The 12429-nt window shown below is 53.9% G+C and overlaps 5 protein-coding genes across 5 annotated transcripts; 4 read left to right on the top strand and 1 right to left on the bottom strand.

Moving 5' to 3' along the window:
• Positions 1 to 1103: 1103 nt before the first annotated feature.
• UCRPA7_7523 (putative carrier protein) lies at positions 1104 to 2692 on the top strand (the record flags this gene model as incomplete). The annotated part of the gene is made up of 5 exons (XM_007920052.1): positions 1104 to 1139; positions 1410 to 1431; positions 1569 to 1645; positions 1820 to 2065; positions 2129 to 2692. 5 exons carry the CDS (start codon positions 1104 to 1106, stop codon positions 2690 to 2692), a joined length of 945 nt encoding a protein of 314 aa, XP_007918243.1.
• Positions 2693 to 3906: 1214 nt separating this feature from the next.
• UCRPA7_7522 (hypothetical protein) lies at positions 3907 to 4395 on the top strand (the record flags this gene model as incomplete). The annotated part of the gene is made up of 2 exons (XM_007920051.1): positions 3907 to 4275; positions 4348 to 4395. 2 exons carry the CDS (start codon positions 3907 to 3909, stop codon positions 4393 to 4395), a joined length of 417 nt encoding a protein of 138 aa, XP_007918242.1.
• Positions 4396 to 7312: 2917 nt separating this feature from the next.
• UCRPA7_7521 (putative extracellular serine-rich protein) lies at positions 7313 to 8077 on the top strand (the record flags this gene model as incomplete). Its single annotated transcript, XM_007920050.1, has 3 exons — positions 7313 to 7361; positions 7443 to 7785; positions 7849 to 8077. 3 exons carry the CDS (start codon positions 7313 to 7315, stop codon positions 8075 to 8077), a joined length of 621 nt encoding a protein of 206 aa, XP_007918241.1.
• Positions 8078 to 8472: 395 nt separating this feature from the next.
• Positions 8473 to 9305, bottom strand: UCRPA7_7520 (putative cytochrome b5-like heme steroid binding domain-containing protein; the record flags this gene model as incomplete). The annotated part of the gene is made up of 2 exons (XM_007920049.1): positions 8473 to 8973; positions 9027 to 9305. The coding sequence occupies 2 exons, from the start codon at positions 9303 to 9305 to the stop codon at positions 8473 to 8475; spliced, it is 780 nt and encodes a 259-aa protein (XP_007918240.1).
• Positions 9306 to 9915: 610 nt separating this feature from the next.
• Positions 9916 to 11856, top strand: UCRPA7_7519 (hypothetical protein; the record flags this gene model as incomplete). The annotated part of the gene is made up of 3 exons (XM_007920048.1): positions 9916 to 10230; positions 10286 to 11720; positions 11780 to 11856. The coding sequence occupies 3 exons, from the start codon at positions 9916 to 9918 to the stop codon at positions 11854 to 11856; spliced, it is 1827 nt and encodes a 608-aa protein (XP_007918239.1).
• Between the last annotated feature and the right edge of the window lie 573 nt (positions 11857 to 12429).

The raw sequence follows: 12429 nt of genomic DNA, 5'->3' as shown, positions 1-12429 counted from the left end.
CACAGCAGAGACCACCAGCTCTCTAGGGACTAAAAGCAAGGCGTCTAGCGGATGGACCGAGGAAAGCAGAAATTGTAGTGGATGCAATTGGTCGGCCGGGGGGCTAAAATACCCCGAAGCGATGGGCGATGGAAGGATTGGCACCCTTTGCCCGAGAAACCTGGAGAGTCGCAATCTTGAGCCGAGAAAATGTCTCTGGGTAGCTCGGTAACAATTGGGACGTCTCTCCGGCCGGACGACAGAGATATTACGAGGTCATGTACTGTAACAAACTGTTTGCCCAGCTTTTAGGAGAGGCAGCTGACAGAGCTTCGTCATGTGGACAAGACAACTAAGTCATATATCCATCTATATCCCATGTTGTCTTCAAGAAGAGGAACAGTACCTATCTATAGGCGTCCGCATGACAGTGCCGTCACCGCCGTAGCCAGCCTGCCAGCCTGCCAGCTCACCCTGGGTAGGTACGAAGACAAGGCAAGGCAGGCCGGATCTCGAGGATTGATGGTGGATCTGAGGCTGGAAAACTCGACGGTGGAAACGAGATTGGCTACGAACGTTAGTGGTCCTGGTCGGTACCCTTAGGTGAGCGTAGCAGCCGGAGCTACTAGCTACTACGCAGTAGCTGTGCAGTGTGCGAACTGGGGGTCCGTCCCACTGAGCAAAATTCGGGGTGAACCGGCATTGCAGGCGGGCTAGCGCCACGGCCGAGAGGGGAGATGCCTGAGGTTTGAGGCCGCACTTGAGGCCGCACCTGGGAGAAGAATGCGTTTTGGCAGCGACTTGGGAGGGCTTTGGCGGTTGCCGTAGCAGAGCCTGCAGAGGCCAAGGGGGCAAAAGGTGGGCGGGCCTACCGCCAGATGAGCCTAGCGCCGCCGGGAAGATTCGCTCAAAAGCTGTTCCCGCTCCAGCTCCTGGGCCTACAAGCAATTTTTTTTCCCTCTCCCCCAAATCTTCTTCGGTCGTCGACGATTTATTTCCTCACGACTTCTCTTCCTCTCCCATCTTCCATCGGGACCATCTCAGCTCTTGTCTGTCATCTCCACTCACCTTCTTCTGCGTCTCGTTTTCTCTTCTAGAGCGACCATCTTCAGATCCCGATCAAGATGTCTGTTGAGAAGGGAACCGTCATGGGCATGCCGGTAAGTAAATCTCCATTCGTCCATCACTCGCCTGCCCACCCATCATGAATCAATCCCAATCCCCTCGCGCACATCCCATCGGCAGCCTCAGAGCTTCAGCGCCATCGAGCATCGCAAGCACAGCAGTCAATTGACCCGGCCTCGATTGATTTGCTCGCGCACTGCGATGATTATCTGTCTCGATGGTGCCCACGCTCTTATCGCGCCGCCCCTGGAAATCTTTTTCCCGCTTGATATGGCAACCGTGAAGCTAACGTATCAATTGAACAGCCCTTCGTGGCCGACTTCTTGAGTATGTAACCTCATAAACACCAGCCATCGACCCCAGGTGAAGTCGCTGCAATCGCCTAGATGACGATCAATGCGCGACTTCTCCCAGCCACCATCCTCGGTACTTGGCAGCTCGGAAACTGACAATTTGATCAACAGTGGGTGGTGTTTCCGCCGCCGTCTCGAAGACCGCTGCCGCTCCCATCGAGCGTGTCAAGCTTCTCATCCAGAACCAGGTACGTCTTGGACAGAAACTCGTCTGTGGCTCGCCGTTGTGATCCCGAAGGCATTGAGCCGCATCGCAGAGATCAAGCGACCTGGTCGCTTACGCTGTGTCACGTGCAAAAGCCATCGCGGATCTGCATCGGTTAGCTTCCCCATACAACACCAGTTACTAACAACCACGACAGGATGAGATGATCAAGGCTGGCCGTCTTGACCGCCGATATGCTGGTATCGCTGACTGCTTCCGCCGCACCACCGCCGATGAGGGTGTCATGTCCCTGTGGCGTGGTAACACTGCCAACGTCATCCGATACTTCCCGACCCAGGCTCTGAACTTCGCTTTCCGTGACAAGTTCAAGGCCATGTTCGGTTACAAGAAGGACCGTGATGGCTACGCCAAGTGGATGGCTGGTAACCTGGCCTCCGGTGGTGTAAGTTTGACCTCTTACCAAATCCATCCTCATGCGATGCATCTATATCTAACTGTCTACTAGGCTGCTGGTGCCACTTCTCTGCTCTTCGTCTACTCCCTCGACTACGCCCGTACCCGTCTTGCCAACGACGCCAAGTCTGCCAAGAAGGGTGGTGAGCGTCAGTTCAACGGTCTCGTTGATGTCTACCGCAAGACTCTGGCTTCTGATGGTATTGCTGGTCTGTACCGTGGTTTCGGTCCTTCCGTCCTTGGTATTGTCGTCTACCGTGGTCTGTACTTCGGCATGTACGACTCCATCAAGCCCGTTCTCCTGGTCGGTCCCCTCGCCAACAACTTCCTTGCCTCCTTCCTTCTCGGTTGGTGCGTCACCACCGGTGCCGGTATCGCCTCTTACCCTCTTGACACTGTCCGTCGACGAATGATGATGACCTCTGGTGAGGCCGTCAAGTATAGCAGCTCGTTCGATGCCTTCAAGCAGATCGTTGCCAAGGAGGGTGTCAAGTCTCTCTTCAAGGGTGCTGGTGCCAACATCCTCCGTGGTGTCGCTGGTGCTGGTGTGCTGTCCATCTATGACCAGCTCCAGGTCCTGATGTTCGGCAAGGCCTTCAAGGGCGGTTCCGGTTAAGCGCTCAACCCACTGTACAACAATCCAATCTCATGATGGAGGGTCGGGGGGTTAATGGTGATGGCCTGTTAGACGTGGAGGTGATGGCCGGATGAGGGGATGGTTGATAGAAGGGGCGAGATGGTAGTGAGCGGCGGGAGGTTGCTTTTTTCAGATATCATCCGCCACCGTCTGGCTGATAGGTATCCTGGAACAACCGATTTGCGGTCTTGGTCTAGAGCAGCCTGGCGTTTCATCGGTCGCGTCTAGGTAGCCTCTTCCGAGCCGCTGTAATTATAAACCTCAGCAATTTCCCAAGGTGTATTCCACTGCTTGCGACGATCTCCACTGGACACGACTTTCTTCTCCGTGGTCTGTTTTTCCTTTAGATGCATACGACTTGATAGATTCCACTGCACAATGGTTCTCCCCGTTGCCAATAACAGAATCAAAGTGATTTCCTTGCCTCAAATCATTCTTCTATTTTCCAATGTGTGATGATGTGATTTGTATTTTCTCGACAAGTGTAGTATGCCCTTTGACTACCTGGTCCCTGGTCATATCAGAACGACATCAGCCAAGTTTTGCTACCAAACTCTCCATATCAGCGCCCTAGTATCAATGACGATGGAAAACTACCACCAGCACGTCAAGAAAACAGGTCAATGCCTCTTTTCTAGCAATTGTAAACTGGATACGTTACTACGAGGTTGTTATTTTGCAGCTTTCGCCGGTATGGACAAGTTTGGTCGTCGATGTCTCACAACGACTCGCGATAGCTACAGCTTACTGCTTTATACTTTCGTAGCACCAACCGGCCCGATCCGCTTGTCGAAGCCGGGTCTAAAATACCCGTAGCTTCGAAGTTTACTGCTCTACACCTCGTGATGGTCATCATCTCAGACAGGTTGGGTTGTTGTCTTGTGACATCTTCTGTGTATCTACCTAGGTAGGTAGTCCAAGATGGCATTGGTGGTTTTGATTGGCTGGCTCTGTTGGTGGTTCTAGGTACTGGGAGCGGTGCGCGTGAAGCAGCTGCCCCGCGTTTAGGTCGTTACCTTATTTACATGTTTGAAGATTGTTTCTCACAAAGCTCTTTTACTTTACCATTGCAGGATAGAACCAACCTCTCCTTAGATCAGATCTTGCTCGTCCCTAGCAGTCTCAAAATCTCTAGCACTCGCCGTGTCTGAGCCGAGCCTTGCAAGATTAGAGCGACAAGCAGACACCCTACAATGCCACCCAAACAATCCACGTCCGCCCCTCGAGGCCGACCCTCCTCGAAAGCAAACGCACCAGCAGGCAAGCCGAGAGTCACAGGCAAACAGCGCCCCCAACAGAGACAACAGGAGGAATCGTTCACCGCCGCGGAGGACGCCGACGCGAACGACTTTGCCGACGACGCAGAGGAAGAGGACGAGGACGAGGGCCAGCCGAAGACGATCCCGCCGGAGCTGCTCACGCGCATCCTGCATGAGTTCTTCGAGAACGACGGCACGCGCATAACAAAGGACGCGAATGGAGCCGTCGCTAGGTACATGGACATTTTCGTGCGGGAGGCGATTGCGCGGGCTGCTGTCGAGCGGGACAGCGGGTTTCTAGAGGTTGGTTGTGGCTTGCTGATGCTGCCATGATGCCTCCCGTTTCGTTTCCGTGGCTCACGTGTTCGATGGCAGGTTGAGGACCTCGAGAAGGTCGCGCCGCAGCTTCTGCTTGATCTCTGAGCTGGTCGCTGGCGATGGCCAGATGGCTGACGAGCAGAAGACTTCACAAAGCGGAACGTGGATGGCCACGATAGCCCAGTGGTTTTTTCTGGCAAGTGACAGCGTGATCAATTCCGGCTTCCGGACGGTATGTCAAGCACCAGAGTCGATCTCGGAGAATGGAGCCGAGCTGCATCCTCCTTCCTCGTCTGGCATGCGCTAACGCATGAATGCGCAGGGCAGCTCAAGGCGAGGCCCGTTCTCGAGCCTCGTCAGTTCGGAAACTATTGGAGCATCACGGTGAGCTGGGACAGTGCAGGCGCGAGATGTCCATGTTCCCACACAATGTCACGACATCGCGGGGTGCTTGAGACGTAAAGCGAATGGGAGGCTTCCTCACTACCCCAGCCCAGCGTCTGAGTAGGTGGCATCCTACAGAACCTCAAGCGGCGCTGCTTGAGATGTCGTACGTCAGCCGGGGTTGTGGGTTTCGGGGGTGCAGCCCACAGACACACCCACGCCCGGCCGTCGGTAGATTTACTACTCTGAAGGAGAAGAATAGGAATCCGTAGCTACGGTGGAGTACGTTGCCGCATTTACCGGATCGTCACAGACTAGACAGATAGGAATCGGTCTGGAATTGTATTGGTAGCAAAAGCTCCGTATCTTTAAACAAGTCTGGAACCATTATGAGGACACAATCTATGAAAGCATGAGAGTGACGCGTCTTTCAGAGTAGCCAGAAACATGTTTGAGATCTCAATAGTGATGCACAGATTTCCCTCCTCACGATAGCTGAACTGGTGCCTTATCGTGGCAACAGCTAGTTCTTCGCATCTAGAAAACTCACCAGGCTTGTTGTCAATAGCCGCTGAGCTTTTCCTCCACAAACTGTTGGGCAGTAAGCGTATATGCGGCTCAGTCAGAGGACTCATGGGAGATCGCCCGGCCATAGGCAGGCCTCATTCGTGGGGATATGTGCGAGATTGTGCCGTAAACTTGGTGAAACATTAGGAAACATCTCAGAAAGGGGAAGGGTTGTTTTTTGACGATACACATGAGCAGGGTTACACTTCCCAGGCTCCCCGGGCCATGCCCAAACAAATGCCAACCCCTTCCAAGACTTTGAAGAAAATCTTGTCATCTCAACTTGGAGTCGTACTCTGTAGTCTCATACGGATTCTTGACTCTTTGGCTTGGAGGAGTGGTGAGGTGAAGCAATCGATACAATTTTATCGCATCATCATATCGTGGAGTGGAAAATAATGAATTTGCTAAATCATAACAATTCAGGTTTGCTCAGCTTTCCTCATTTATATCTCTGAGCCTACAGGCCCCGCCCCTTAGGAAAGAGCAGATGTTTCTTGAAGCCGAGCATGGGGTTTCCAATGATCTCCCGTTAACCTGCATCTCGTTGCACATCAAATTGTCTTGGCTTCAGTCGTTGAGTGAGAGGAGACCTGCAATGAATAACAAGCATTGGGCATGTCGAGAGGGCAGATACAGCCACAAGCCTCACTCCCTTCAATCTCGGGGGCCGAGACCAAGAGATTGAGGAGAATCAGCATCATCAGGGTAGGTCGTAGCCGTGGCTTTCCTACCAGCACAGACTTGATGTGTGTGGACAGACACAGACAGAGAGTTGTACAATAAGCAGTAGGTTAAAGTTGCAGAGCCGCCGGGGCGGGTAGTCGGGGACCCCCTCGCTTAGCTGCCCGTATGGGTGCATGAAACCCAATCGAGTTTTAGAGTTGTCGCAGGCTGCGGCACTACCATAACCGTGCAGAGCCCCTTGCCGAGCCCTGTCCTGTCACTTCACTTTTTCTCCTGTGCGCCGCCTGCAACTCTATTTTCCATGTATGCTGCTGGTGCTGCTGCCCGGCCGGCTACAGTGTAATCCGACTACCCAGCCTCTGCGGCTTTCGACGCCTCAGCGCATCGTGATGATTGTCACCCTACGATTCCCAGCGCATGCTGGCCGGAGACCGCGCGGCCAGCGGCTTCCTTTCGATGGGATCATGTTTACTGGTTCACGATGCTTCTATTGCTGGCGCTGACACTCTTTCTGCCATCCTCGCGCTGTGATTCTCACTCCAATCGCTGAGGGTATCAATGGATCTTCTACAATTAGAAAAAGACAAGCCTCTCTCGGCATGTCAGTCTCTCCGGAGCCGCCAAGGTGCAACTGCCATGTGTGCTCATCTCCCGACAATCTCAGTACCGGTAGTACTGCGGGGAGGGTGATGGGGGCTCTAATCTCTTAGATTGATGCAAGTGCATATGTGCTGGTATGTATCAACTGCACAGTCTCTCACCTCCCTTTTCTTCAGCCACCCAGCGGTGGATACAGGCGGCCTCGTCTGATCTTGTTTCTTGAGGATGGTGTACGCGCAGTGATTCGATGCGTTTTCCGTAACCCGTCGCCAAGGTCCGCACTGGAAGGGTACCTAGGAGCTGTAGTGGTAGGGTGCCAGGTCGAGCCCTCGGCGGTCCAAACACCCGTGATGTTTCAAGGACCTCACTTTGCCTCCTAGTCTCGTAGCCTCCTAGCCTCACCCCTGGCCCTCGAGGTTCAGACACCAAGACAAGGGTCTGGTTCACCATTCGCAGATCCTGGACTCTTCCGAGAGAGACAGACAGAGTGCCAGTGCCCTGTGCCCGCCGTCCCTTATATTCATGCCGTTCCCCTTTGCTTGGTGTGTCTGGTTTCCTTCCTTCTCCTCCAGCATTCTCACATCGTCGAAGGAATTTCGGTTTCCTATTTTTCTCTCTTTACCTTTTTTCTGTTTTCAGCTTAATTCTTTCTATAGGCTAGTCCTATCCGTTGACAGCGCGAGTCGCTCCAATTGTTTTATATACATACAGTCATTCATTCGATTCAACTGTCAATTCTTCTGTTCACTTCGACATCCTTTTTTACCAGAACACAACATTCAAAATGCATTTCGCATCTGTCGCCCTCGCCGCTCTCGTGAGCATGGTTGCTGGTATGTGAAGAGAGGAAACAACTTGTGGTTTCCAATAAGACCCAAGAAATCGTGGGGAGCACGGTAACTAACAGCCAACAGCCCAGTCGACCGATGTCATCGTCGTCCGGGTATCCAACTCGTCAAATGCCCTGGTCTTCCAGCCCGACAATATCAAGGCCACCGTAGGCCAGATGGTGCAGTTCCAGTTTGAGGCCGGCAACCATACCGTGACGCAGTCCGCCTTCGACAGCCCGTGCCAGCCCGTCTCATTGCACAGCAACGCCACCGGCTTCCACTCTGGCTTCCAGCCCGTCGCCGCCAGCGCCGCCGAGGGCATGATCCCTACCTACACCATCATGGTCAACAACACCACGCCCATGTGGGTGTACTGCGCCCAGGGCAAGCATTGCCAGGCTGGTATGGTCATGGTCATCAACGAGAAGTGAGTAGAAGACGTCCTCGCGATGGTTAAAGTTGGAATCGAAGTCACTGACAGTTTTGACAGCACCGCTGCTAATTCTACCCGATCTCTCGCGAATTTCAAGGAGCTCGCCAAGACCGATACCATCATTGTTCCTGGTTCCGCAGCTGCTGGCACCACCGGCAGCACCAGCACAACCGGCACTTCCACCGGCGGCACCACCGGCGCCACCGGCACCAGCGCCGGCGTCGTCCTCAAGACCTCTGGCTCTCTCAGCCTGCTGGGTCTTGCTGCTGCTCTCTTCCTCCTATAAGAGGCAGGACGGTAGTATGGGGAGGACGCGGCTGGGAAATCTGTGGAATTAGTATCTAATGATGAGAGCTGGGATGGGAAAGGCGTGTAAAATCGCTTATGATTAGGAAAAACCGGTGTTTTTTTCAGAGAACCATTCTTATATTTTTCTTCTTCTCTGCTTCTGTTCTGGCCAGCGGGACGACGGCTATGATATCTGTATATGATCCATGCCACGGCGTGCGTTTACATACCATGCATTACAAATTGATTGTTTCGATCTGGTAAACCCGGGTGTCTATACGTCTTTCTCGCAAGTGATCTGAGATGTAATCTATGGCACTATTTCAGTCTATGCACAAGATGACAAGTAGGGCTCGTCTAATGCAGTTGGATTATAATTCACCCCTAGGGTTTTCAGTCCCTCTTCGGTGGGTTTCTCGGTTTCCTGCCTTTAGCGGCGACCTCACATAGGTCTTTCTTCGGCTCCTTTTCCAGCCAGTTCGGCGCCCTCTTGACCGTACCGACCTTGTGATACTTCTTGCTATTCGCGAAGAAATCCACCCAATGCTTCAACGCGTCATGCACTTGCTTCCTAGCCTGTTGCAACTCTTCCTCTTGTAACTTCTTCATCTCTGCGGCAGTGTACAGCCGGTCCACCTCGGGGTCGTCGAGAGGCAGAAACATGTCTTCCACTCCGCGCATGTCCGGTGTACGGTCCGTAGAGAAACATCCTGTCACATACGCCCGCGCCGCATCAACGCCGGCGAACCAATGGTAGGATCCGCCGGGCCCATACATCCGGGCGCCCGGGGTGACGTCGTAGATTGTGCCATTGATGGCCAGGTAGAGGGGCTTCTTGGGGTCGGTGCCATCGAAGGCGGCGAGCTCGGCTGGGGTCAATTGAATCGGACCACGCTGGAACTTGTCAGTAGAGGCCATATTCCGAGACCTTGATAGCTATGGCGTACGAATTGGTCTGTCCACCATTCCTTCTGCAGATACTTGGGAGGCACCTTCATGCTCCAGAAGAATGACTCTCCACTTGAAACCAGGTAGCTCAGACCCGACGAAGCCAGGAAGAGGAACGTCAGGACACGAAAGACATCGAGCCACGGGCTGTAGGCGTCTTCTTCTTTAGCCCTCTTCTTCAAAGGCACGGCTGTGGGTTTCTCTGTAGGCTCGTCTTGGAGCTTGTCGGAAGCCTCCTTGGGCTTCCGTTGCCGAACGGTCGACTCCGAATCCGCCATTATTACAAGACTTGAGAAGAATAGAAGAACAGTAGAAAGCAATGGTACTACATTGCAAGGCGAGAGGAGCACGAGAAAAGCACCAGACGAATACGACACTCGATTTTGCCAGATATCCCACCCGACGGCTTGCGAGGGACCTCTGACCGTATGACAATGGTGGGGCACTGATTGGCTGTGCTGCGCGGAGGCCTACGGTCCGCATCATTGGCCCGCCTCAGGTGTGTCTCGGCGGGTGCACGTGCCTGATCACAGGCCCACGCGTCGCTCTAGCAACTCGATGCAGCAGCAGCCTCCACTAACAGCCAGTAGCGCATTGGCGGGCAGATGGGGGCAGTAAACAGCCAGACTAAATTAAGCTACCATACGGTACGGATAACGGCCGTGATATTGCACTGCATTGTATGCATCGCACCGCCGAACATTCTACAGCAGAGCTCCGAATCGGCAGCATATTTTGCAGTTTCCTATGCTAGCATACACATATCACCGCTTCTCCATCATCAGCCTTTTTTGTATGAGAGAGCACCTACCATCCTGACAGTAATCCGCGATGGAAGTCGAGCCATCCTCGAGCCGCGACGGCTCGCCAACACCAACACCGACGACGATGGCGCTGCAGCCCGCCTCGCAGGACCGCGTCAACCAGCTGCGCGACTCGGCCCTCTTCTCGTCGGTCCGTGGCAGCGACGCGCGCGACAGCTCGGTGCACGATAAGATCCACCAATTCAACTCCCTCGCCGTGCAGTCGAAGCAGCTCGAGCGCAAGACGGCGGACGCCGCGCTGAAGCGCGCGATGCTGGGCCGGGAGGAGGCCGAGAGCGAGATGCGCCGGTACAGAGACGAGGCGAGGCAGCTGCGCAAACAGGTCGAGGAGGGCAGGGAGAGGGAACGGAAGGTTGGCGAGAGGCTCGAAACCGTGATGGTACGGGTAATCTAGCTTTGCGCCAGGCAACGTTGAAGACTAACATGGTGGCTAGGAGAATTATGGCCGCGCAAAAGAGACACACGCACACACACAAGCTCTGTGGGAGAAGGAGATTCGTCGCGCGCGCAAGGAGACATTCAAGTCGCAGAGCGTCATCGTCAAGCTGCAAGAGGAGCTGAAGTCTGCGCGGTCGGCACAGAAGTCCGCCGAGGAGACTCTCGAGCGCGAGAAGGAGCGCAGCCAGGCGCGAGAGCAGGAGGCGTTTTCTGCCAGATATGGTCTGGTCGGAGTGCAACAACAGCTGGATGAGGCGCTCGAGAAGATAAAGGTGGTTGAGCAGGAGCGCGACGCTTTCAAGACGTTGGCTAAGACGGAGGAGGACGTTGCGCGGATCGCAGCCGAGGGCAAGCTCCCCCTGCCACCTTCAGAGAATGCAGCCGAGGACGATGAGTTCGCCTCGCCGAAGAAGAGGCCTCGTGTGTCTTCACTCACCGTCGCGGACGTTAAGTCATCCGCATCAAGCGAGGCAGAGATCGAGGAGCTCACTCGACTATGGCAGTGGGAGAAGCAGCGGGCTGATCGTGCTTCCGACCATCTTGAGTATCTTGAAGCGGAATGTCATCTGCGAGCTTGCCCATGCATGCAGAACCGGCCTCGATCGAGCACTCTTGGCTCGAAGCGCCAGAAGCGACCCGAGCGCATTGAGATTGCCGATCCCTCTGACCGTATGATCCTTGGTGAGGCGGTAGCACCTGTTGAGGATGCACCGACAGTTCCTTCTCCTACAAAGACAGAGCTCGAAGCAGCACGGGAAGAACCTATGCGAGAGCTAAAGGAGGAGCCTCGGCGAGGAACGATATTCTTACCAGAGCAAGGAATCTTTCGAACCGTGTCGATGGAAGAGGCCGCGGCCATAGAAGCCGCGCAGGCCGTCGAGGATGATGTCTCGGCGTCTGAACCACCCACACCGATGGAGGTCAATCACAATCCTCCATTCTACGCCCGCACGCCGTCTGTCGAACCACCGGCGTTTGCTCTCCTTGCTCAGGAAAGAGCATCCCTGGCTTCTCTCCTTGAGGCGCCGCATCAGCGTGAAGAGACACCAGTCTTCAACATCCCTACTACCCCCGGACCTGTACGCGAAGAGCAGAAAGCGACTATCGTGAGAATTGAGGAAACTGTCGTTGCTGATGTGCATATATATGAAGATGAGAACAGAGAAACAATCCGACCAATCTCACAACCTCATGAGGATGAAGAACGTACGGCTCGAGAGCTGAAGGAGTCTTTCAACTCTCGTCCTCATACTGCAGCCGCCTTCTACCGTGAGGCTACCACTACTACCAAAGTGCCGATTCGAGAGGAGACCGAGGACCCTAGCATGGCCAAGCGTCTACTCGCTCTCCAACGAACGCCTTCCAATCCAAAACGCGCCGATGAGCCGACTTTCGACATCAACAATCCGGCACTGACACCAACAATGACACGTGAGCAGGCCTTGGCGCAGATTCGCGAGCGCAGAGGGAGAGCTCGCAGCGTCGCACAGGGAGCGGCAACTCCAAGAAAACAGATGGTCAGTACGGAGAGAAGAGACCTGAGCGCCCCGACCGCACGGGTGACTAGCAAGGTGCGGTCATGACCATGAAGCTGGGATCAAAATACTAGGCGGACGTCATCCTGGCTTCGCCCTCGTCTCTGCAATGCGGAGGCTACTACTTCTTCTAGGTTACATACTGTAGATGATCAATGTGCATACGCCAAACGCGGCGACGCGGGAACGACGAAAACGGTCTTGCATTGCTTGGGTGTCAGCGGGTCAAATGCAGTACGGAGTTGGGGCAGACTTTGCAGGACACTTTGAATGTTTTTTTTTTTGGAATTAAATTGTACAACCAGGGACTGGATTATTTAGTCTACATAATACCATTCAAGTTTGCTGAGCAATCTTTCATGCAGTGACATATTCGTTGTAGTATCGAGATAACCCCCTACACGGTAACTCAATCGGAGTATCGACTGTAGAACAAATCACAGCCCAAGGTCATTAGGAACGTTGTGCAAATATTCAAGATTACAGGATATATACTATACAAGGGACCCTACAAGTCTCAGAAATCCATCGCTATGATAAAACCAATCGCAATAGCGGCAACCTCTAGGAATTAGTAACACAACGAACGTCTAGTCCAAATCAAC

This window comes from Phaeoacremonium minimum (assembly GCF_000392275.1).
Source record: "Phaeoacremonium minimum UCRPA7 unplaced genomic scaffold PA7_03_scaffold_538, whole genome shotgun sequence".
NCBI classification, from domain to species: Eukaryota; Fungi; Ascomycota; class Sordariomycetes; order Togniniales; family Togniniaceae; genus Phaeoacremonium; species Phaeoacremonium minimum.
The sequence above is the reverse complement of the archived record's forward strand: the minus strand, read 5'-3'. Positions and strand labels throughout refer to the sequence as shown.